Source organism: Cyprinodon tularosa, unplaced genomic scaffold (assembly GCF_016077235.1).
Source record: "Cyprinodon tularosa strain WSP-4 unplaced genomic scaffold, ASM1607723v1 ctg674, whole genome shotgun sequence".
Lineage (NCBI taxonomy): Eukaryota > Metazoa > Chordata > Actinopteri > Cyprinodontiformes > Cyprinodontidae > Cyprinodon > Cyprinodon tularosa.
This window is the reverse complement of record NW_024039423.1, coordinates 1,489,421-1,512,674: the sequence shown is the minus strand read 5'-3', so window position 1 is coordinate 1,512,674 and position 23,254 is coordinate 1,489,421. Positions and strand designations below refer to the sequence as shown.

Sequence of the window (23,254 nt, the reverse complement as noted above, 5' to 3'; positions counted from 1 at the left end):
CAAACTGGTTTTACTTTTCTTTTTTTTTTTTTCTTTTTTTTCAAAATTGCTTTTCTTAATGTTGCTACCACAATAGGAGCACAGGAAGACACCAGAGAGTGGACGCTTGTTCAATTACTATTGGAATAATAAACTCCCTGCATTATTATTCCAATCAACATCACTGCATGCCACTATAATAAAAGACAAAGAAGTCTGGTCTTCATTAAAGAACGATAAAAGATTTAGTGGGCGGCCAGCAGACAATAACTGCCAGGGGTTATATTTAGTGATGTGGTGAGAGAGACAGAAGAGATGACACTTAAAGGACGGTAAATCATATTTCATTGGGGGATTGTGGAAAGCATGAGAGCAAAATTATTAAGGGGTTCTGTAAAACTCAGTGAAGCAATAGATCACTGAGTATATGGTAATGTGCTATGTAAGCATTTTTCATAAAGACATGGGAACGAGAACTTTGGATGCCGAAATCAAATCCTACAGTGGGTCTCATTGAAGTTCAAATAGAAAACACATACTTATAGTTTCTCATTTGATAGTATGTACAAAATTAAATACATCACAAGTGAATCAATTTCCAGCATTTTGTTTTTTGTAGCCTAAAGTAATTCACTAAGATGGCAGATGATGCTAAAACCTCATGTAACATCAGTTTTGTTAGGAAGTAGTCATTTTAGATAGTGAATCATTATTTATTCACCTTTGTGAGGTTTTTTTTATCCTTTAACAAGGAAAAATATGAAGCAATCAGAGTCTTAATGGTTTTATTAATGCTTGATGCTTTAATCACCGCTGCTGAATGTTCATTGACCTTATGCTGAGTTGATGGAAGTTCATTATCTTTCAGAACATTTTCCAGATGGGGCAGTGCTTTATTTAGTTTAAACCAGTCTCGCCTTTTCTTTAAAGAGGGGATCACAGGATTCGGAGTGGTTCTGTGGTGGCTGGATTTGGTTCGGTTGGCAGCGTGCTGTTGCGGCTGGGCGTGAAGGTTGGCGGTTAATGTTGGAGCCCTGTGTGCTGTAGCTAGTGTTTGTTGTTTTATGAAATGAAATATCTGATAAAAAATAAACAATGCTTTGGATCAGCTTTATTGCCATCAGGCTATTTGTTAAAGCTAGACAACATTAAAAAACAAGCCGTTGCAACGTAGGTGTATGGAATCCAACTGCGGCTGTGAGAGCAAGAATCTGCCTTGATGTAATCCGAACGTAGTTTGCTGTATCGGTTTGGACACCACCGATTGTCCGGTTGATTTTTGTCTAATCTAGTTACTTTCCGGATTGAAATTTGACGCAAAACGGGGTCCGTCGGTTAATTAAACATTTCCTTTCCCGATCCAAAGCCATTCCAATAATTCACAGTAATATAGGACACCATTGTAATGACGTTTTACCGATCCTTTGAGAGTCCTTAACAATGGACGTTTTACTAGACTGATGTCGCAGTTGTTTGTCACTTGACTGCTCTCACCGGACTCGGGGATCGCTAGAGGTGCCCAGCATACTGTAAAATTCTCTCACTTGGAGCATTTTTTGCGGGATTTAGACCAGCAACAAAGAGAAAAGAAATGATAATCTAGCATCACACACGATAAAACTGCTCTAGACGCACTCCTTTCTGTTTGGCCTTTAATATAATACACTGGTGTTATTCACACGTATATCGACGTTTTCAAACAGTACAGCAACCATTGGTACATGCTTCTAATAAATTAAAACTGCTTAATGCTTGCTGACCCTTTGTGTTGTGTTATATTACTATCAAATAAACTGAAGCTGTTTTTGCCATCATTTACAGTGGGAAATTTCAGGTAAATAGATGAATTAAAATCTGATGGTAACAACACATAATGTGAACATGTCTGTTTAAAGTGCTGGTTTTCTTTTTTGTCATGCAAGAAGTGTTTGTACAAATACATTTGTTCCTTAATCATTTGTTTGAGTGAATAAGAAAAATGTTGAATGTAACATTTTCCTCGTATTTCCAATCTTCTGTCAGGAACAAACATATTTTTCGAGTTCTCGAGCCTTGCTGTAGGAGTCTTGCTCAATCAGTCAGCTGTTATGGAAAACTACTTTTTCACTAAAGGACTACATTTGTTTTACTAATAAAATTGTACATTTTATTAGGCTGCATCCTTATATATTATGATACTCTGTGATTCTAAATTACATTTTTATTCGCTAATGACAGAACCAATAGTCACCACACCGCTGGCATCTTGGTATCCAGGGGACACCAGTTTTTTTTGGTTTTGTTTGTCATTTCCTCAAAAGAAAGAATATTCAGTGAGCTCTATGTGAGATGAAGCTACTATTTAGATAAAATGTGGAACAGAAAATTGATTTAATGTTTGGCAATGTGTTGCTGCTTGAAACTCCTCTAATGGTAACACTTTCATTTCACTCCATGGCAGCTCCTTGACTTTGTTACTACCCTTAATGGGAAATGTGTGGGTCTGTCTGAGTTCATCGAATTAGAGATTCACTGTTAACATTTTTACTGTATGTTTATGCATGAGAGAGATGGAGAATGTGATGAAGGGATGATGGACATTTTCTGGAGATGTACACAAGAGATGTACACACTGTTGTCGTTGGTGGATGGTAATCTTATACTATGCGTTTAGATCATATGTTGCACCTCTTCCCTCAATCAGTAGTTTTTATTGACTGTATTTGGATTGAATAAAATAAATGGATTTTCCTGGTAATTTAATGCTGCTCAGTGCTAAGTCAGCAGAAACTCTATCTCTGAACTTTTAATGTTTTTCCTTTATGGTCTTTAATGCCATTTATATGAATAAACGCCTTCTGACAAGCGCAGGAAGTTGTAGCCTTATTGATTGATTGACTTTATGGATAAATTTATATGGCATTATTATGCAAATTTCCATTTCTCACGAACGTGTTCTCACGCACAGTTGGGCTGCATCAGGTTTATGAAGACCGTTTACGATAATTTACTGAAGTGAAGAATGTTTGTTGAATCTAATGTGGCCCATTCGTAGGAGCCAAAGGTACTATAGAAGAATAAGTAAGAGAAATTTACGACAAGAATACAAAAATGTTGCATGAAGCCTACTGAATCTGCTCTGGAGAAGCAGAGCCATTTATAAGCTTCTGAGCTGATTGGGTGTAGTGACTCCTACCAAACATCTGTTTTAGTCAGTAATAAAGCAAATAGCATTAGAAGCTATGAGAAACCACAAGAATATTTTTTTTACACTCTTGGTGTTCCTCTTTTAAAGATGAAATAGATTCTGACTAATCAGATATGCTAGCAGCAGCTACGCATACATCCTCCCGTTCTGTCATATTTCTTTTGGTTTGGCTGTGGGCTCAGCAGCTCCTTTTTCTAACAACTAAATGCCCTGACTTAAACCATTAAACTGCAGCGAGATTGCCGACTCGTTTTGGGTGTCCTCGAATTGCTGAAGTTCGAGCGTGACACGAATGGATTCTCAAGTGTTTGTGAATGTACAAATACCACTTGAATTCAGCTAACATGTGAGGTTGCTGATTGTCATGGATGGAGCATTGTGTCCACATAAAGCATAGCTGCAAATGGACGTGAGAGTTGCACCATCTTACATAAAGTACTCATCCTTCTAGATAATTATAAAAAAGTGTTTACAATGGTTCCATGACCACAAGTGTATAGAACCAAGGCATGCAATCTAATTTCTAGAAACATTTCTTACATAGTAGCTCACCTTTAGGAGCTTTATGAGTTCCAGCTCGGTGCTGCAGTCGGATGTGACCTATACAACAAATCAATTTGTGAATTTTTTTCACTTCTAAATGTTAAACACACCATAGGCTGTTTCTCTCACACACAGACACAACAACCTACAGATCCCACATCACTTGCAGGTACTTCTCAACTATAGTTGTATATAATCTGTAAATCTTGTATCCGCTATTATCAGCCAGGATTTACTCTGTATTATAACCCAACTAATAAATATATAATCCATATTCTAACTTTACTGTATAATCTGTATATATCTTCCATATTTGTTTATTTTATAGCCTCTTACAATTACTCTGTTTATATATACCATTGGTCAGCAATGTATGCTGACCATCATAGTGCTCAGAGGTAGTAGATGAGGAAGTTAAGTGTCGAGCTTGACTGGCCTGCAAAGATACTTGACCTGAATAGACGGCCATCTGGTAGACAGACATTTGATAGACATTTGGAAAGAGTTAGAGCTTCAGGAAGAATGGCCAAAATGTCCTGCTAAACACACTCCTAAACCTTTTAGATGTCCTTCCCGGAATAGTTGTAGCTATTGTTCCTGCTAATATGCTGCTATGCTGCTCTGAGAGCCCAGAACAGGTTTGCTTAACCCCTGGCTCATGCTGAACGCCATGCAGCTGCTGTGCAGCTAGGGATGTTGCAGAAGGTCAAGTATACCGAACGCTGCGACCATGACATTTAAAGAGTAAACTGACGTAAAGATGCAACAGGAAAAAAGATTCTGCAGAATTTATTAACTTTATAGAAGAAGTCTTTAAAAACGCAAAGAAAATGCTGTTGCAGATTTTAAAAAAAGTAGTTATGCGATTTAGTTATTCAATTAGTCATTTGCTGAATCAGTTTGATACTTACAGATTTGAAGAGCCAGCACAAAGCAGTCTTTGTGACCTTTTTAAAATAGATGTTTTGAATAAGATGTAGAAATGTCACTTCAATCAGATGAATGACAGAATGTATGTTTCAATGAAAGAAAGAGTAGGAACCCTCGTTAGTGAAATTTTAGGGCATTTTTAAACAATTATTAAGGTTTTGTTTTGTTAGCAGTTATCATTGCTACATGGAGAGCCTATTCTGTGTATTTTAATATTTATGTGCAACAAATTGGGCTCTAGACTGAAATGTTAAGAATAAAATCAGCCTACAAAGGACTTGCACCAATGTAGCAAGATTGATCCTGGTTTCTTAGATGGCTCTATACCTTTTGAAATGAAGATCTCAGTCATTGCACAAACTGAATTTTCTCTATATTTTTGAAAATGTTTCACATACTTCCTAATACCATATAAGGCTTTTTTAAATGATAGTGCCCTTGCTCTATAAAAGCTTACAGTGCTGCCTTTGGTTAATTTTTCCTTCCTGCATTTATTCTTGTGAAAAGAAATGATAGTCCAATAAGCACCTATTGAAACTGTAACCTTCTTATACTCTTCTGGCTCAGCTGTAAGTGTTCCCACAATGGGTAAATGTCCCAAAGATAATAGACCTGTAGGTGCTGTTTTTGTGCAGTGATGGGTTTGCCCTTGTCCTTTCAGTCATCTAAAATGTCTTGCCTGTTTGTGGTGTTAGGAGCTGTTATGAGCTGAAATCTGTGTAGGAGTGAAAGAGGTACACTCAGCTGCTCAAATAGAAGCAGCACATTAAATACAGTATGAGCCATAACGCTAATCTAAAATGTCAATCAGAAGCAGCTGTATGCATTTAGTTTAAACTGTAAACTTTTGATTCCTCACCCTAACTTTGAAGCCTAAACTTGTAGGGGTGGTTGGGATGTCCAGTTTTGTAGCTTGTTTCTGGCTCTGTTCTCCTTTCAAGCCTTCTGGTGTTTACAGGACTGGTTGAAGACATCGGCCAACCGCAGCGGGAGCAGCTGTCACTTTAAAGGTAGCCATCCTACCAATTTCCATGTTCGCTTAAAGCCCCATCTGATCACATTAAAAAAAATGAAAACCTTGGAAAAATACATCACCTGTTATGTAAGCTGTTCCTGACCCTCTGTGGAGTACAAAAACACAAAGCACAGAAAACGAACTCGCTGTATTAACTCAGTCCCAGCATAAATTAAAAAGGCATTCAATTATTGCTTTGCTCAAACTTAAAAAGACCCTTTATCAAAAGCAAATAATGACTGTAAAATATGAAATTTTTTGTCTGCCAAAGGCTGTTTGAATTCATCTCATTAATTCTTCTTCTAACCCATCTGTGACATGCAACACTGTTCGCAGAAATACTCCTCTTGTTCAGAAGGGCCTTAGTGTGAATGAGATTCGAGAGAACACCAAGTCTTCACTTGGTAATTTGTTGCTTATCTCCTAGCAGTTATAGGTTTCTCTTCAATGCAGATAAAATTTTTAACTGCGGACAGAAGAGATTTTCCTTATGAAATGGTATTTGATTAAAGGTATATGCTTTTTTTTTTTACAGCTTAATGCCTTCTAGATGAATCACTAAGATGGATTTTTTTGTGCAGCCAAGAACAATTTTAAGGTGATCAAGCAAGAACTTTGCAACGTCTGTCCTAAATTAAGGCTGACATTTTCTGAGAAACTAAAATATTAAGATAAAAAAGAACTCTAAAACTAGATACTTTGGTCAGAGTTATTCTGAGATTATTGCAAATGATTCTGTTTTAACACCAAGCATTGCTAGTTATGACTGTGTTCTCTGCTACAGTGCCCAATAAGGCCTATATAAATTTTGCATTAATGTTGAAAATTCATTCGTTATACTTGGAGTTCATGTGAAAAAAGAAAACACCAATATAAACCATAAGTCTAAAAATTGTGCTGTTTTTTTTATGAATGATCAAAATGGGAATTATTTATATTCAGCTCCCTTTTCACTGCATATCCCCTTATAAAGTCCATTGCAACAAATTTCCCAATAAAGTGAATAAAGAACTATTCTTTTTTTTTTTTTTTTTATGCAAAATATGTTGCAGTAGTTTTCTATTGACTGTATAGGGCATTTTGGTCAGATGAAACAAAAACTGATTGGTTTTCTTTTGTTAACCCTCATGTATATTACTTTGCAGAGAAATTAATACTGTGACTACACAGAACACATGGTATTTGGCAGCATCATGAAACAAGAGTATATGTCTGAAGCATGGATAGCAAATCTAGTCAGAACTGGTGATATATAGGATTGAAAAAAATACAGGAATACACCAGAAGAGAGATAAAGTTCTGTTTGGGCAGCTATAGAGTTGACCGCTTCCCAGTTGAACAACAGCTCTATACAGTGATTCTAATTAAACCATATGCGTGGACTTCAGCATAAATTTAGGATATTAGGCAAGTGCAGAGAATTCATTTGACCAACACAGTCCAAACTAAGCTTTAGAAAATAGAACAGACACAGATGTTAATAACCAGTAATCTGAACTTGAATGCAAAGCAATCTTCATACTTTTTGCAAAAATCTCAAATCTTGTGTAAATATCCTAACACTTGGTCATGATGTATCACTCTACTAGTTAATTTTGTCTCAATTAAACTGATTCAGATTCAGAGAAACAAATTTTATAAATCGGCTTTAGTGTATTAAAATATATCAATATAATGGGAATAATTGAGATTTCATCTGAGGTTCGAGCAAACCCATGGAAGAGAAGTGGGGGGGAAATGGACAGTATTCAAAATAAAAAACACAGCAACTATAAATGAGGAACTCGGTAAGACATAAGGATTATCAGAGGACTACATGTAGCTCCCAGGCAAAAGTTTTTTTTTCTTCTTTTTTAATTTATTGTATCACATGTTGAATTTTAACTGTTAGTGTACAATGTATTTGTAAACAATCGAAGAAAATGACAATAAAAAGCCAAGTGTTAAAAACAATATATGCATATATAAAATAGTTGTGTTAAAAATGTTAGGGTCGTGGGAGTTATTTGTCATAGCGGAAAAAAAGTGCTGTTACAGTATCTCCGCCTGGTAAAACTTGGTGTGTGTTAACTTAAAAGTGAGATGCTTGAGTTTCTGACTAACCAGTTACCAGTTAAAGACAATGAAACTAAACTTTAACTAATTTCTCCCCACATGTGATTTTAACCATGAGAAACTCAGAGAAAAGTATTTAATTTATTTATACAGGTAACACAATCATATTCTTCAAAATATTTCTTTCCAAGAAAAAACAGCTGATTGCGAAGACTCATTGACTCTGTAATCCCTCACACTGAGCATGCATGTAGTGACAGTGGAAAGGAAAACTCCCTCTCAGCAGGAAGAAACCTCAGCAAAAACTGTTTCAGTTTGAGCGGCCAATTGCCGAGGCCGACTGAGGTTCAAGGAGACAGAAGGAGATGAAGACATGAACAAAATAAGTTATTTGGTGCTCAGGCCCCAGCAGAAGAATTTAATGCTGTGAATCAACATAGCCTTGGATGAGTAACCTAGAAAAAGATTAGAGTAGCCTTTCCCCAGGGCCCAGACACTGGTGGTGGAATAAGCCAGAGGATGAGTGGGACTGAGAATGAGGGAGGGGATGAGGTGGAGGGGGGTGAAAGTTTGCTTTCATGCGGGAGAGAGAAGCAGGGCCAGGAGCTTAATGAAGGGGATCTTGCAAGATGGTTGGCTTCGGACAAGGTGCGGCCCACCAAGTTGATTTTCTTAGGTGAAGCTGATAAGTGTCTCCCAGATTGAATTTGTGCTTTAGCTTCATTTCCCAGTGCAGCTCTGACCACAGGTTTACGTTTTGGAGGCAAACCTTCTTTTGGTTCTGTAGGGGTGTCCCAATCAAGATTTATCTGTAATACTCACTTGGGTCATGAGCCTTAAATTAATATTTGGATTTTTATAGCTGCTACATGCACAGTATCTGCAATACTCAAGTACAATAAATAAATGTTGATATCATCACCATAAAATCACTCAAATGTTGTAAGCTGTACAGCTTAAAATGTTGCAATGAGTTACTATCTATTTCTTTGCTATGATACTTTCAGATACCGTTCACTTTCTGAAATTAATCACCTAAAGCACAATGAAGATGGTTGAAATGAAAGTGATAAGCACCGTGTACAGATGAGTTCTGTGGGTGGAGAAAAACAGTATTAGCTGCCTCCAGACTAAGTATATTTATGTTTATGATTGTGTACAGCACTTTGATCCTCTTCGGTGTATAAAGTGCTTCATAAATAAAGTTGGTATGGTATGGTATGGTATATTTAATATGACTGAATATAAAAGTGAGTCATCATGAAGAGCATCCATCCACTCCACCTGAGGATGCAGCCCTGGTGTAATCAACATTGTAATGCTTGCAGTGAAAACTTATAGTGTTGTGTAAAACAAAAACATCCTAGTCGAATATTGGAATGTTTAAAGATGTTGCCGGTGCTCTGCAGCCTCGCTAGATTAATTTAGATTCAATGTTTTATATTCTGAGTACCCTCGCACGGCTACTCAGGAAATAAAATGTTTGGTATGATTTTCTGCAAACATACAGCCCTGAGTGTATTGGAGACACGATCTTGCCACAGTGTTTTTACAAACCATTAAACATTTAAAAGAAGATTTAAAATGTCCAAACATCTAAGCTTATTGGAAAAAAACGACTACAAAAGACTTGCTTGGTTTTATTTTATTTTTTATTTTTTGGCTAGTCTTACCTATAAGAAAAACAACTGATATAAGGGGTGTAGTCCGTAGATATTCAGGTTTCTAAACCTCTTTTCAAATCTCTATTTGAATTGATCTGAATCTTAAGAAAACTGCTCCCCTACATCATTGGAAGAAAATGGTGAAGCACTGGTTTACATTACATTAGCAATATTTAGCATTTTTTGTGAGGCCCTGTACATTTAATTTGTGGTACACCTCCTCTGGTTTCTCTCTCCCTCAGTTGAGGCTCAAAAGCTTAAATGCAGCCATCACATTCTTCCCATCGCTTGTGTTTCAGAACTGGTTCGTAAATTCAGTTTGTCAACATCACAACTCTGAAAGTTCTTCACTGATCACTACAAATCAGCAAAGGCGTATAATAGCTTTACAATAAAACTAATAGGCAATTACTAGGTCTTGGTAAGGGAATTTCTATATTCTTGTTATATTATGAATTAAGTCTATTTCTTTTTGGTTAAATATTGCAAGCCTCACAGACGATAGATGTCTAGCCAGATAAGCTGCCTAACTTTCTTTTTCAGAAAAGATTTCTCTTAAAAATTAAAATGGGTCCTCTATTTGCAAAGCTAAGAGTTTCAGGGTTGTTTTATGTTTTATAGTAAAGTGTATCTCAAAAAGCCCTCTTTCTCTGTTTTTTTGTTAAAAGGGAATGTCTGGCAGAATGTCCTTTAGCCAGCATAATTGACAGCACACAGCACAGTTGGCTGGGGGTGGAAATAAACGCCACTCTGAGCTTCAGACAGCTCTCCAGCCTTTTCACTGGTATTTCATTAAATGCACTTTTCAAAAGGAGAAAAAATATGATGGAAACTTGTGGCTTTCAATCTGTGCTTTTCTTTTGCAATAGTAAATCTTTCTTTATCATGAGCAATTCAATACTAATTTAGTTTTTTTGTTTATTCTAGCTTCTCTTACCTGATGAAAATATATCAGAAACGCACTTTGGTTACAATAAATTATAGCGTTGCTGACCGGAATATCACATCGTTGTCATTCAGTTTTCAACCTTTAGTTGTAGATAGAATTAAGTAATCCTTAAGTAAAACAAGGTTTTTGTCTGGTTTTAAATATGCAGAAAGGAAAAGATTATATATTGCCAAGGGAGTTCAGTACCTGTTAGATCATGTTATCGTCACTGTTAAATACAGTGAAAACGGTTTCATACAGCAGCAGATATCAAGGCTTTGAAAATTTATTTAAAAAAAATTAATGCTGTTTTCAATTTCCTCTGTAGGGGGGAAAAAAGAGAAATCATCTTAACACCTAATTCAGAATCAGAAATACTTTAATAATACCAGAGGGAAATTACTTTTGTTACACGCTCCAGTTACAGTTTTATATAATATACTGTATACACACATCCAACTATACACTATAATAAAAATAAAAAAACAAGAATAAAAAGTGATAAAATATATACACATATATCTCTAATTGAAATTGCTCTCATCGTGTTTACTGAGTTATGACTTTGAGATCAATAAAGTCTATCTTATTTTATTCTACTGTAATTGTGAAAGGACAGAGAAAAAAATGGCTTCTTAATAATTCAATTCATCCATCCTGTTTGTCTAGTAATTAATCTCAAATTGCTGTCATCTGTCCATCTTTTCAGTCTAGACTGTGGTTTTTACAGGCCCCAAATTCTAAGAGTTTACAGACTCCAAATTCTTATCTTTGTAAAAATATCTATGTTTTATTAATAGAGACCTTCTTTGCTTATGATCTAAAACAATTTGTTCTGAATTTGACAAAAATGAACTCAGAAATCTGGTAATTGGACTCAGAAAAAGTACACAGTTTTGATTTGTGAATGGACCTATTCAGAGAAAAAAGTATGCATGAACATGAGTTGTTTATGTTAAAGGTTGTAAACTACTTATTTGTGTCTGCAATTAAAACCAGGCCTTTAAATTGTAGATTTGTGTCATTTCCACTTGATGGCAGCACTCTCAAATAAACCAAAACTGCCGCTGCTGCAATGGAACAGCTAAATCATCAAAATGTATAAAACTAGGCAATAAACATTAATAAGAGTCTTTGCTTTAAAATATTAAAACTACTAGGGGATAAATGGGCTACTAACATGGTCAGATGTGTTTTATTTGATCTGTTACACATCTCCTGTTGTATATTTTAAACCTGTTTTATGTATTCTGTTAAATTTTCACTTTATTATTACTAGCAAGTTAAAGCTTTTAAAATCTTGCCTAGCACAAAGGAAATTTCAATAAGGTTTTGAAACCAACAGTGTTAATTTCTCTCTCCTTCAAATCTTTTTTTTTTTATCACACTGTGATCCATAGAGTCTACATTGTTTATATAGAGTAGAAACTCTTTTTTATTTATGTATATATTATTCATTGCTTTCATTTGATTACCTGTGAGGCGCGGATATTGCATTATATTCTCCTTTTAAGAAAATGTTTTGTCTGCAGACTGACTGTTACTTAAATTTAACACAATTCAAATCACATTAGTTTGGAATCGACTATTCTTTGTGATGAGCTCAGGCCAGAGAGGCCCCTGTCGGTATTACCTTCAAATAAACGAGACTTTAATTTGTTTTACTGTCACATTGTCGACCTGTGCTTTGTCTGTAGAAGGTCACTCAATTGTAACTTAATTTATTAAAAACACTTTCTTTTCAACAGAAGGATTTACCTGGCAACACCCTGTTTACCGATGCGTTTGAGTTTAGTCCTTGTTGGGAACAAATTACAGATGATTTTTGAATTCAATCAAACATTTGGCAGAAAGAATCTCTGACTAAAAGGTGATTAAAGATTATTTGTTGTAAGAACAGTTCATTTCAAAACATTTCCTAAAGGTAAAGAGGATAACTTCTGAGAGTATTGACTTGACATCAACAAATACTGGCCACTTTATAGAATGTTTCTGAGAACTGAGAGGAACTAACAGCTGTTATAGAATCAAGTTAATTCATGAAATGAATAATTTGATATATATAAAAAAAAATATGAAATGGTAAAAATTTAGACGCATAAACAGCTTCACACATTAGTTTTAATTAATGTATTCTCACATAGATATAATAAGGTAAAACTGGTTAAGTCATGAATTGTCTGCTTTCCTTTTTTTTAAATATACTTGAAGTTTGCTTAATTAATGCTACATCTCTAAACTCATAAAAACCCAGGGCTCTTCTGTTTCGACATAGATGTGGTAATAGGATATTTCTTGGTATACTCACAACACAGCTGAAGTTTAGAGGTGTCCTTCTTGTTTGGAAGCGTCTTAAAACTTATTAAGTTACAAACAAAAAGTATGAAAATGTTTTGTTGTCATGGCTTATAAAGCAAAGTCCTGAAGCTGTACATAGCCCACCCTCAACAAGCCCAGCAAATACTGAGTCTGAAGTGGCACCAAAGGCCTGGGAAAGTAAATTTTCCCTTGTAATTGTGTGTATAAATGCTAACTGTGCCTTCAAAAGCACTAGGCTTCTTATGAGCCACGGGTTTTCGAGTAGGAATGGAAAAGTTTCTATATTAATTAAAATAATTGGAATCGAATACGGATATTTTCTAACAGTAGAAGACTGTAACAAAGGTATTTGGTTTTTAATTGGTTTTTAAATTAAGATTTTTTTTATATTTAAAAACAAAATTGTACCTCACTCTTGCTATTCACTATCCTTTGTGGTTCCTACCAGCGATGTTTTACTTCGAGGTAATGCAGAAAGACCTTTTTTTTTTTTTTTTTTTTAGAGAAGGCTGTTATCCCGCTTAACACGCTTATACATTGGGGCTCATTCCAAGTTCTTTTGGTATGGCATTTTTTAAAAGACCCGCCCTCTCTATTTAAAAAAAAAGAAAAGCACCTGCCACACCCTGTACCTGCTCCTGGGAGGGAACGCCTATTAAACGTGTGCGAGAGCATGCACAAGCCCATTTCTCCTGGTGCACGCTCTGTTTAAAAGTTGCTGTTAGCATCGCTTATACAAGCTTACCTTCCAAAAGAAGATTTGCAATTTTTCCACTATGTCAAACTCACCACCGGTAAGTGAAAAAGGGGGATGAGCACATAAGATGGCCTTACGTAAACATATCACCACAATAATTGACAATTAGGAGGACCACTTATTGTGATGATCCACCCGGAAAAAGAACATACTCCACTATACCTTTAAATAACACTTCTTTCATACTAAACAACTATATCATATGATTTAGGTTTGCTTTATGCTCCTTATTCTCTTCCCTTAACCTTGTGACTTATACAATGAAGACGATTACTCTTATCCTGACAAAAATGGATCTCTGACTTAAAGCTACAGTGTGTAATAATTACAGGGATATACAGTCAGAAATGTAATATATTATACATAACTATGTTATTTATCATCATCTACGAGCTCAGCCTCTTAACCTTAATATTTGCGTTGCCTTAGAATTCGTTATTTATAATTACATGGGAGCGGGTCTCGCAGCCATGGAGGCAGACATCTTTGCGCTACGGCAGCGCAGAGCCAACAAACTAGCGATTGCCAGATCGCCCATTACGCTCGAAAGTAACTACGGCAAGTTGAGAGAGATGAACTGAGACGGTACTGAACAATAGATGGCAGTATTAAAATTATCTATGTAAACAAACCTCATCACTTGAGAAGGTAGGTGTTGCGGACGTCGTGGAAGACATTTTGTCCCGTAACGCTCGCTGTACTGTTGGGGGGGAGAAGCGGTGGGGGGGAGATGTTCATGTTGCTGCGGTCTGCAGTCTGGATGTTAGATGTCGCTGAAAATTACACACTGTAGCTTTAACTGATTTGACTCCTGAAGGCTAAATAAAATATGCCAATTTCATTATGGTTACTGAGGTCAGACACATCTGGATTAATCAGTCTATGCAGTAAAGACAGGAAACAAAGGAGCTGGCTGAAATTCAGGAAGTAGTGGAGTTGGGTATTTATACCTTATAGAATTATGCTAAGTGTAAGAAAAGTTACTATTAGAAAGTATACAAAGTATACGCATCTCATATGTTTAATAACCTATGGTGGAACAATTGATAAATATAATTGATAATTGATCAATATTATTCCTAACAATGTTTTCTCTTTTTTCGGCTGGTCTCTGAAAGACTAAGAAATATATTCTAAATCCCAAATCGTTTTTATTCTAAACCCCAGATTAAACTTCAGCATGTTGGCCTACCTTTGTCTAAATGCATTAAGTTGCTACCATGCAAATGGCGGTTTGTGTTGGCAAGCATTTGGCCGTTTTACTTAATAAAGTTGTTAATTTGAGTATTGGTTTCCATCCTGAAATACTAAAGACCTGCATTTACAAAAGAAATTGTACTTTTTGTCATATTTTGAATTTTCACTTTAAAACATTAATGAATCAATCAATTAGCCAGTTTGGCTGTCTGGTGTGATTTTTGATAATTATCAGATTTCATGTTGAAAATGAATCACTTCCATGTCATACTCTGTCTGAGACTTTTCTCCTTTACCCTTTTTTCTTCAGCTTGCATGTGCTACAGACGTTCCCTCCTACACGACAGAGCAGCCAAGCTCCCCCGCTTCAACCAGCTCACCACAATGCTATGAAGCAGCAATTACTTTCATCACCAATCATACACTGATTGATGTAGCATACTGTGTGTGATGATGACATGCAAAATCTTGATTATTTTCATTACCATTAGCCTTGGGTCTTGATTATACCCTGCAATAAGTTCTAAGGTGATTGGAGAGCAATGTTGGAAAGTGGAGCAAGATTCCCTGAGATTAGCTCATGTTCTGTTTTTTAAGTTGAAAAGAAACATGAAAAAGAAACATTAAAATAAAGGTCATATAAGTTTAAAAAAGTAGAAGAAATTCTATTAACTTGGATGTGCTCCACGCCTTGGTACACCTCCTCTCAGCAGACTTATACAACATTTTTCTTTAACCTTTTCAACCTCTGCTCCTGAGAAACTTCCTACACAGTTTTGTGTCCTGTCATGTTCACTGGCAGCTCAAACGCTTTCAATGTCTGCTGCATTAAACACAAACTTGGTTTTCTCAAAGAAACTGAGAACATTTCTAAAACTGAATTTCTTTTGGTCATACGAGTATTTTCTTAACACTCTAACTTATTCAGAACCATTTATTCAAATTTTGTCTTAACAGAAGCAAAGTCCAGAATATATTTAAAGATATATTTGAAATTTAATTGAAATATTATATGTGGAAAAGGGGTTGGCATTTTATTTTCTCTCCTTATTTCAGTGATGTTTATATCCATTTCTCTGTCCCCTTATCCATATATCAATTAATCCTTGTCTATCATTCTCTCTATCCATCTCTCCACTGTCGTCCAGCCATTTGTCCAATAATCCAACTTTCTTTCCATCTATTCATCTGTTAGTATATTTTTCCAATGCTATGTTGTGCATTTGTTTTGGACAGAGATTTAAAAACTCCTTATTCATTGAAGAAACGGGCAGCACCATATGAGCTTATGCTGGCTTTTTCAGCTTCTTTAAATATGGATGCAGTCCTTTTCGCCAGCAAAAACGGACCACAGCTCTTAATAATACTCCATGTGGAATGTGGTGTCCAGCTGGAATGTTGCTTCTCTTCGTTTGGATTAGTGTTCAGCAGTGAAAAAGGAAAAAAAAAAGTTTTTCTGGTGGCTTTAAGGGTACCGCTATTTTAGGAATTTGGTGTCAGAGGTACGGACTGCGTCAAAACAGCCATAACCTGATATACTAACATGGGACTTCCAGTTCTACTCCATAACAGCTAGAAACATTAACATTCTACATTTTGGAAATATTTCATATCTGTTCACCAAGATGTAGCATAATACGGATATGAGATTTTTTTTAATTCCAAAAAAGGATCAAGTCTATCCTAACCATGTTTAATTTTAAGAAAACTGGTACCATTGAAAGATGGTCGGGAAATTATGTCTCACATACATGAGAACATTCTAAAATTGTATCCATCCTCCATCGTTATGACAGGGTTGCACAGTAGAGTTATTTCTATAGCTGACATTTAAAACCAATCAGACCTCTTGGAGCCTCTGTAGACTCACTTCAATCAAAGCTATGGAGCCCAAAAGACCAAAGTTTTAAAAGAAAAAAAAAATGGAAGCTACTAATAAATTATCAAAAGATTGATCTCTGTATAACGTATCTTAATCAGATTTGCGATTTTTAGAAATCTTTTTTATTCTTTTTTCGGATCTATCTAACATCACAAAAAATCATGAATAATTTTAAAGCAAATAACATCCCTATTTCACACACCTCCCCTGTGGATATATAGTAAATAATAAATAACTGCACTGAAAATAAGAATCAGTTTGTTCTCAGCTTAAAAAGATTATTTGATTAGAGTGCCAATCAGTGGGCTCTCTAAACGTACATGATCAGGCTTCATGTTATGTCAGGCCTGATGAACTCAAGGAATAGTGGAGAAACACCAGCAATAGAACTCCATGAAAAATACATATATGTATATCAAACTATTTTTGTTTGTTGGGGGGGAGCTATTATCACACTGATTATGGCTACTATACATGCTATAAAATAATGTTGATGTACAGCCTAAGGGTTTCTTAGAGACTACTATAAGTTTCTGCTTATAATTATGAGTTTGCATCTTATAATTTGGTACCTAAATAAAGGGTTTTATTGATTTAAATTTTTTTTAGGAGGATGTTCGTTGGAATTTGTCAAATAATTGTTTGCATCAATTAAAGACATTTTTAATCAGATGGATATAGCCTGTTGAAATTCAAGATGCAGTGTTTTTAAGGAAAAATTGCATTTCAAATTATCTGGCATGGCCCCATATGATAAAAGAAAAAAAAAATTATTGTTTAATTAGGCCCAGCCAGGTCTAATTTTCAAATCTCATTAATGGTGAAAGAGCACCGTTCTGGAGTTTAACATGGCATAATGGGCAGAACAACTAAGGCTAAATAACTTTAAACTTAAATACGTGCTTGGATAGGCTGGTATCGGTATTGGCCAGTATCAGTATCGGATCAGAATTGCAAAAACGATATCTGTATCGGATCGGAAGTGCAAAAACCTGGATCGGGACATCTCTAGCAGAGAGACTGCATGTCTTCAAGCTCTAAATGCTCTGAAGCTATCCCAAGTTTGTTTCTCAGACTAGGCATCATGTCATCTTCATTGTGTAACTCTTTCCTAAAAAGGGGGAAAAAAAAAAAAAAATCTCAAATTTATGTATCACTCATTTAAACGGTAATATTTTTCAGTATGTATAATTCTTAAGCAGTGGTCAAAGCCTTCCAGCCAGGAATATTCAACTCCTGGCTGAAAGGCAGTAAAACTGGACTAGAAAATAAAACAGAATAGATAAGAATAAATAAATATGATTCAATCAAACTCTACCCCCACATTATGGTTTTAATATAATATTGAAAAACCTCAATTTATTTTAAGTAAACAGTATTTTTCTTCAATCTATTGTGGCTTTTATCTTGCTGCTAAAATCTGTCACTGGTGTCTTCCACTCAAAGGAAGCATTAGTGGACAATCATCCCTCATTAGGATCCATCCTCTCTTCCACCCTTTGGTCATTATTTCTCTTTCTCAATGCGATCACTTTCATTCATTCTCCCCTCTCCTCACCTTCTTCCTTCACAGCTCTGTGTGTCTTTTATCTTTGCCTCCCCCTCCTCCCTCTTTTCCCCCCTCTCTCTTCCACTCACTTTTCTCCCCCTCGCTCCCTGTCTGACTTGTGCCGGTCTCTAATCAGAGCCACAGATACAGGGCTCCTGAAGTAGAGTTAAATGGCCCACTAATGGTGCCATGTGCTGACTTTTTAAGCGTCAGCAGCCATGGACAGCCTGTGACCCGACCGACATGTTGACTATGAACTTGGAGGGGCTTGAAATGATCGCAGTTCTTGTAGTCGTGGTCGTGTTTGTGAAGGTGTTGGAACAGTTTGGGCTGCTGGAAACTGACTATGATGGTAAGGAAATAGCAAACGGTTATCTTTTTTTTCTTTTTATTGAACGTTTTGCTGATCATACGTCTCCTATTGAGACCTTGTCAGAGTTAGTTGCACTAGTTGGAGAAAGTATTGTTTTTTGCTTCAAGATTGTTTTCTAGAGATGCTACATGTTGCTGACAAGAAGTTACACTTTTAATGGAGGTATAATTAATTACAAAAAGCACTGTTTGAGTTATATAGGTGGTATGTTTGGAGAATGTTTAGGTTTTAGTTCTTTATTTGCTGTGGGATTCTTCAGTTTAGTTTTTAAGTTCAAAAAGACCAATTTTGATGTCTACTTTTCATGCAGCCTCTATAAACATCCTGTAAGGTGTTTTAAATCCCAATATTTTATCTCCTTGACTCACCTGACTGCTGCTTATTACCTAAACATTTAAGAATGACTCATGTGTTGCATATTTGACCAAGTATTATGATTTGCCATCCTGCTTTAATGATTTCAACCCAGCATTTGGTGTTGTTTTGGGCTCATTTTTTTCTATTTGGTAACATTTGTGTCATCCTGAGCACAACTTGATGTCTGCTTATTAGATTTAAATAAACATGGATTGTTTTTGATAGCTTGCATCATCTGTGAGTTGGATAACCTGTTTAACGAAGTGAGAGTGAAACAGCTGAGGACCAAACGTCATCCTGGAGCAGCTGAGGGCTCAAAAAAGCTTGAAACGTCTGGAAGATTGGCATAATTCCTCGAAATAAATCAGCTGCGACATATTTAATGGATGGAATTGAGTGAAAAATGCTTGGATATCTTATTTTTATACAAATATGTCAGGGGTTAGCTGACTTTTGAAACTTTATACTGAGAACTAAAATAGCATCTAACGATTTTATTGCAAAATCGATTCATCTGCTGATTATTTTTTCTATTAATCAATTGATAATCAGATAGCAAAAGGTTCCTTAAAAAAGAAGTTTTTCGAAATTAAACCAGGTAAAACTAAAGCTTTTTCACTTGTGGAGTTCTGGATAGAGCATATCGACAGACGAAAAGGTTTTTTAATTTTAAACTCAATATAGTTCTTTTACAATTTTGGTATAGTAAATATTCTAAGTGAGTCACTCTGTCAGCTGAAGGCATGTTTACAGTCTCAATACTGCAGTTATAGATTAATAGATTACTAAATTAGTTTGATTATTTCAATAATAGATTAATCGCGATTAACTAGATTGTTTCAGTCCTACAGAGAACACTCTGACACCACTGAAAATCGAGAAGCCAGTCTACAGTAAATTTTGTCACCCTGCTAGTGTGTAGAAAGGCCTATACAATACATGCAATGTTTGGCAAGTTGCTAATTTACAGTAAAAGTCATTTGCTCATTCAGCTGATGTTTTACACTGACAAAGGGCATTTAAAAAGTAAACAAAACACTGCAAAAGAAGACATTTCTATAACTGTTCTATAACAACCCCCACAGCTGCCCTGGTCTGGCTGCTGACTCTCTGTTAGATCTATATTTTTTCTTACTGGTTATAAATGATAATGAACACTCATTCAAACTGACTAAATCACTATCCATTCCCATTTAAAGCTTCAATGGTAGCTTTAATATTAAACAATAACTGAAGCAGCTCCCTAGAGATGTCTAGGGTGCTACACAGACTCTTTGTCATCAAAGTGGGAATCTAATATTCAGTAGTTTGGTCTCTCAGGCTCTGAAAACCACCTGTTATTTATCCAGATCTGTTTATGTGCAGGGTGCCAAGCTGTTTGCAGTATAGTTAAGGTTTCACATGATTCCTCCAAGTATTCCAAGTAAAACCCAAGAAGTTGTATCTGGTACTGATTTTAAAAAGCAACAAAGAATGATGTTATGCCATGAATATGTTCAAAGTTTACTGTAGGCTTTTTTATTTATTTATTTATTTATTTATTTTTATAAAGCTTTTAAGAAAAAGGAAGATAAAGTCAAAAGCTGGTAAAAATGTGAATTGTCAATACCAAGTATTTTATTTAAATCTTTAATCTTTATTTGAATTAATGAATTGATTGATGTGTTAAGGTTAACTCACAAAGACTTAAGAAGTGACATTTTTTCTTTAGTTTCTGCTAAGAATATGTTCTTATCAACAGGGTGTTTTGTGTTAGAAATCTTTTATGGGCCATTTTGCCCGGTTCCCTTTCTTTCAGTTGTAATCCTAACTGATAAAAGATAAGCTTGAATTTCTTAGGAAACCAATGAATAAAAGGTATTTTGGTTATAGATTATAATAAGTAAAATAATTAATTTATATACGAATTAAACCCTTAAACACAGCATACAAAAGCATTATAGATATTTAACATATTTTGACCCTGTATCTGAATACTGGAATAGCATGGAAATTCGGGATGCACAATATAATCGGCCCCCTATCGGTATCGGCCTGTATCGGCCTTAAAACTGAATATCGGACATTGGCCACCTCACCGATATTTAACCCGATATTTGATCAGCTTCTGAGTGTCTAAAGTCTAAAAAAAAAACAAAAAAAAAAAAAAAAAACGACTTCTTCTTCTTCCTTAAAAACATATTTTTTACAGATTTAAAAACTTCTAAAGACGAGGGAAAAAATATTGATACATTAAAATATCACAATATCTTCATATGCTGACATATTGCCATTTAGAAACACCATATCAATCTCTTTTGCTAATGAAATATTGCTATATGTCATCGTTATGCTACGAAATCCCCCGAAAATTCACAAAATTTTGCCATATTTTTATATGTTGATATATTGACGCGGTATCGATCTATTTTACTAACAAAATCTCACAAGAATTTGCAAAATATCACGAGAGTTTGTAACAGAACGAAGAAAATTCACAAGATTTTGAAAGTAAACTAGATCGATACCGCGTTTTTAAAAATCAATTTGATATCAGCATATGAAAATATATTTGAGTATATTATTTTTCAAAGTGTCAGAAATGGATAACAAAACTGCTATTTTCAGTGACTACTTATTTTTGTCCAGCTTTAACATCAGTATCGATATCAGTTATCAGCTACATGAGTTTTAAAATATCGGCATATCGGATATCGGCCAAAATCCCAATATCGTGCATCCCTAATGGAAATGTTCTATCTCTATCTGATATTACTGTACAACTGTTCTATTAACTGAAAGATGTTGAAAGGGCATAGTAAGGCCAGTAATAAAAGAATTTCCTTTTCCCTTTTGTGTTACTTTTAGACTATTTTGTCAGATAGATTCTATTTATGTGATCTGTTTTTATCAATATTTCCCATATCTGGTGTTAATCCTGCCTGGGTAAGGCCATTAAAATTTAAAAATGATAATCCAAGTACATTCATGATAGCAATTACTTTTATGTAACATTAAAAAGAAAAATATTACCGACATGCTATATAGTCGCTTTTCAGGCCTCTTTAAGTTGACCTTAAATTGCTAATAACAAATGCAGGAACCTTTTATTTCTCCAACAGAGCAACAAACAAACCAAAACAAAATTCAGATTCTGTTTTGAAATAATTTATAGGACAGAAAAATATCACCATCCTTTATTTTTAGTCTGAAATATTAAAAATAAACTCTTTTTCAGATTTTTCTCCCTGAAAAAAATCCTTGTTTAACCAAGATTGTTTGTATTCTCGCTTGTACAAAATAAATAGAAGACCTTTACAAAACAAACCCAATGAGTCAAGATGTTGCACAGAAACTTGTAAACGTTGATTATTACACTGGGGTATCCATTCACTAGATGGCTTTTGGTTAAAAATAGACCTGGAACACAGCCTGACGCAAATGGCTGTTTTTGTTCTCTGTGCTCTTATTTAGTTGTGAGACACTGAGTGACAGTGGCATACCTCCATTGCACGGGGATGTGACAGCTGACGAGGGCAGCAAATTAACTTGCCAAAGGTGTGTCTTTTATCAGCCTCACTTTGAAACAAGCAGCTTTAATGATAATTAGTCAATGCCACACTAACATGTATGTGTATAACATCTAATATACGTTTTCTTGTACCTTAGCTTCATCTGATGGGCTACAAATGCTACTACCATTGTCAAAAGCAGTGTGCAAAAGTCAGTTTAATTACTGAGGCACTCCTTTTCTGTTGAATCTCTCTTGTGTTAAAGATCACATTATAAACCCTAACAAATAAAACACTGTCTGCTATTAAGACAATATGCTAACAAAAACATGACTGTTAGGTTAATTGACTTTTCTAAATTCTCCTTAGGTGTGAGTGTGTGCTTGAATGGTTGTTTGTCCTGTTTGTCTCTATGTTGCCCTGCAATGGACTGGTGACCTGTCCAGGGTGTACCCTGCTTCTCGTCCATTGACTGCTGGAGATAGGCACCAGCAACCCTCGCGACCCCACTCGGTACAAGCGTGTCAGATGATGGATGGATGTTGACAAGACATTTTGATACTGTTAAAATCCCTTTCCAGATCCATCCGGGTATTTATTCTATAGTGATGAGAGAGGAACGTTTGAGTTCTGAAAAAGCTGCAAATATGTGGTTTAAACTCATAAGAAACGTCACTCTGGGTTCCTCAGCAGAGCCCCATAATAGCTGCTGTTGGGCTGAACTATTTGATTGATGTCAAGAAATAAGAATTTAGATTATTTTCAACAAATATTGCGATTTTATTTTGATTTTCCTTTGCACTTAGGCAAAAGCTTATTGATGTTTACTCCAGGGTTTCAGTGTTTTCATGACCTTGACAGCTTGCTTGTCCAGACCTTACTACAGGGGTGGGGAACCTTTTTCACCTCGAGGGCCAATAAAATGTTTTTAAAGTACTTCAAGGGCCTTACAATTTTATTGGCATACATTCTAGCATATGACTGATAGGATGGGGGACCATAATTTCTGTGCATGTCAGACTCATCCA

At 35.5% G+C, this 23,254-nt stretch overlaps 1 protein-coding gene across 2 annotated transcripts in view; it reads left to right on the top strand.

The window, feature by feature from the left end:
* Nucleotides 1–23,254, top strand: part of kcnip4 (Kv channel interacting protein 4) — an 82,812-nt gene that overhangs the window by 643 nt on the left and 58,915 nt on the right. Inside the window, exon 1 of one of the 2 annotated variants that reach the window (XM_038267496.1) lies at nt 18,106–18,357. The exons of the other annotated variant lie outside the window; for it this stretch is intronic. Coding sequence (XP_038123424.1) covers nt 18,249–18,357 — 109 coding nt within the window. The 5' untranslated portion in view covers nt 18,106–18,248. Of the gene's footprint in view, nt 1–18,105; nt 18,358–23,254 lie in introns of those variants that run through there. 2 annotated transcript variants of the gene reach the window in all.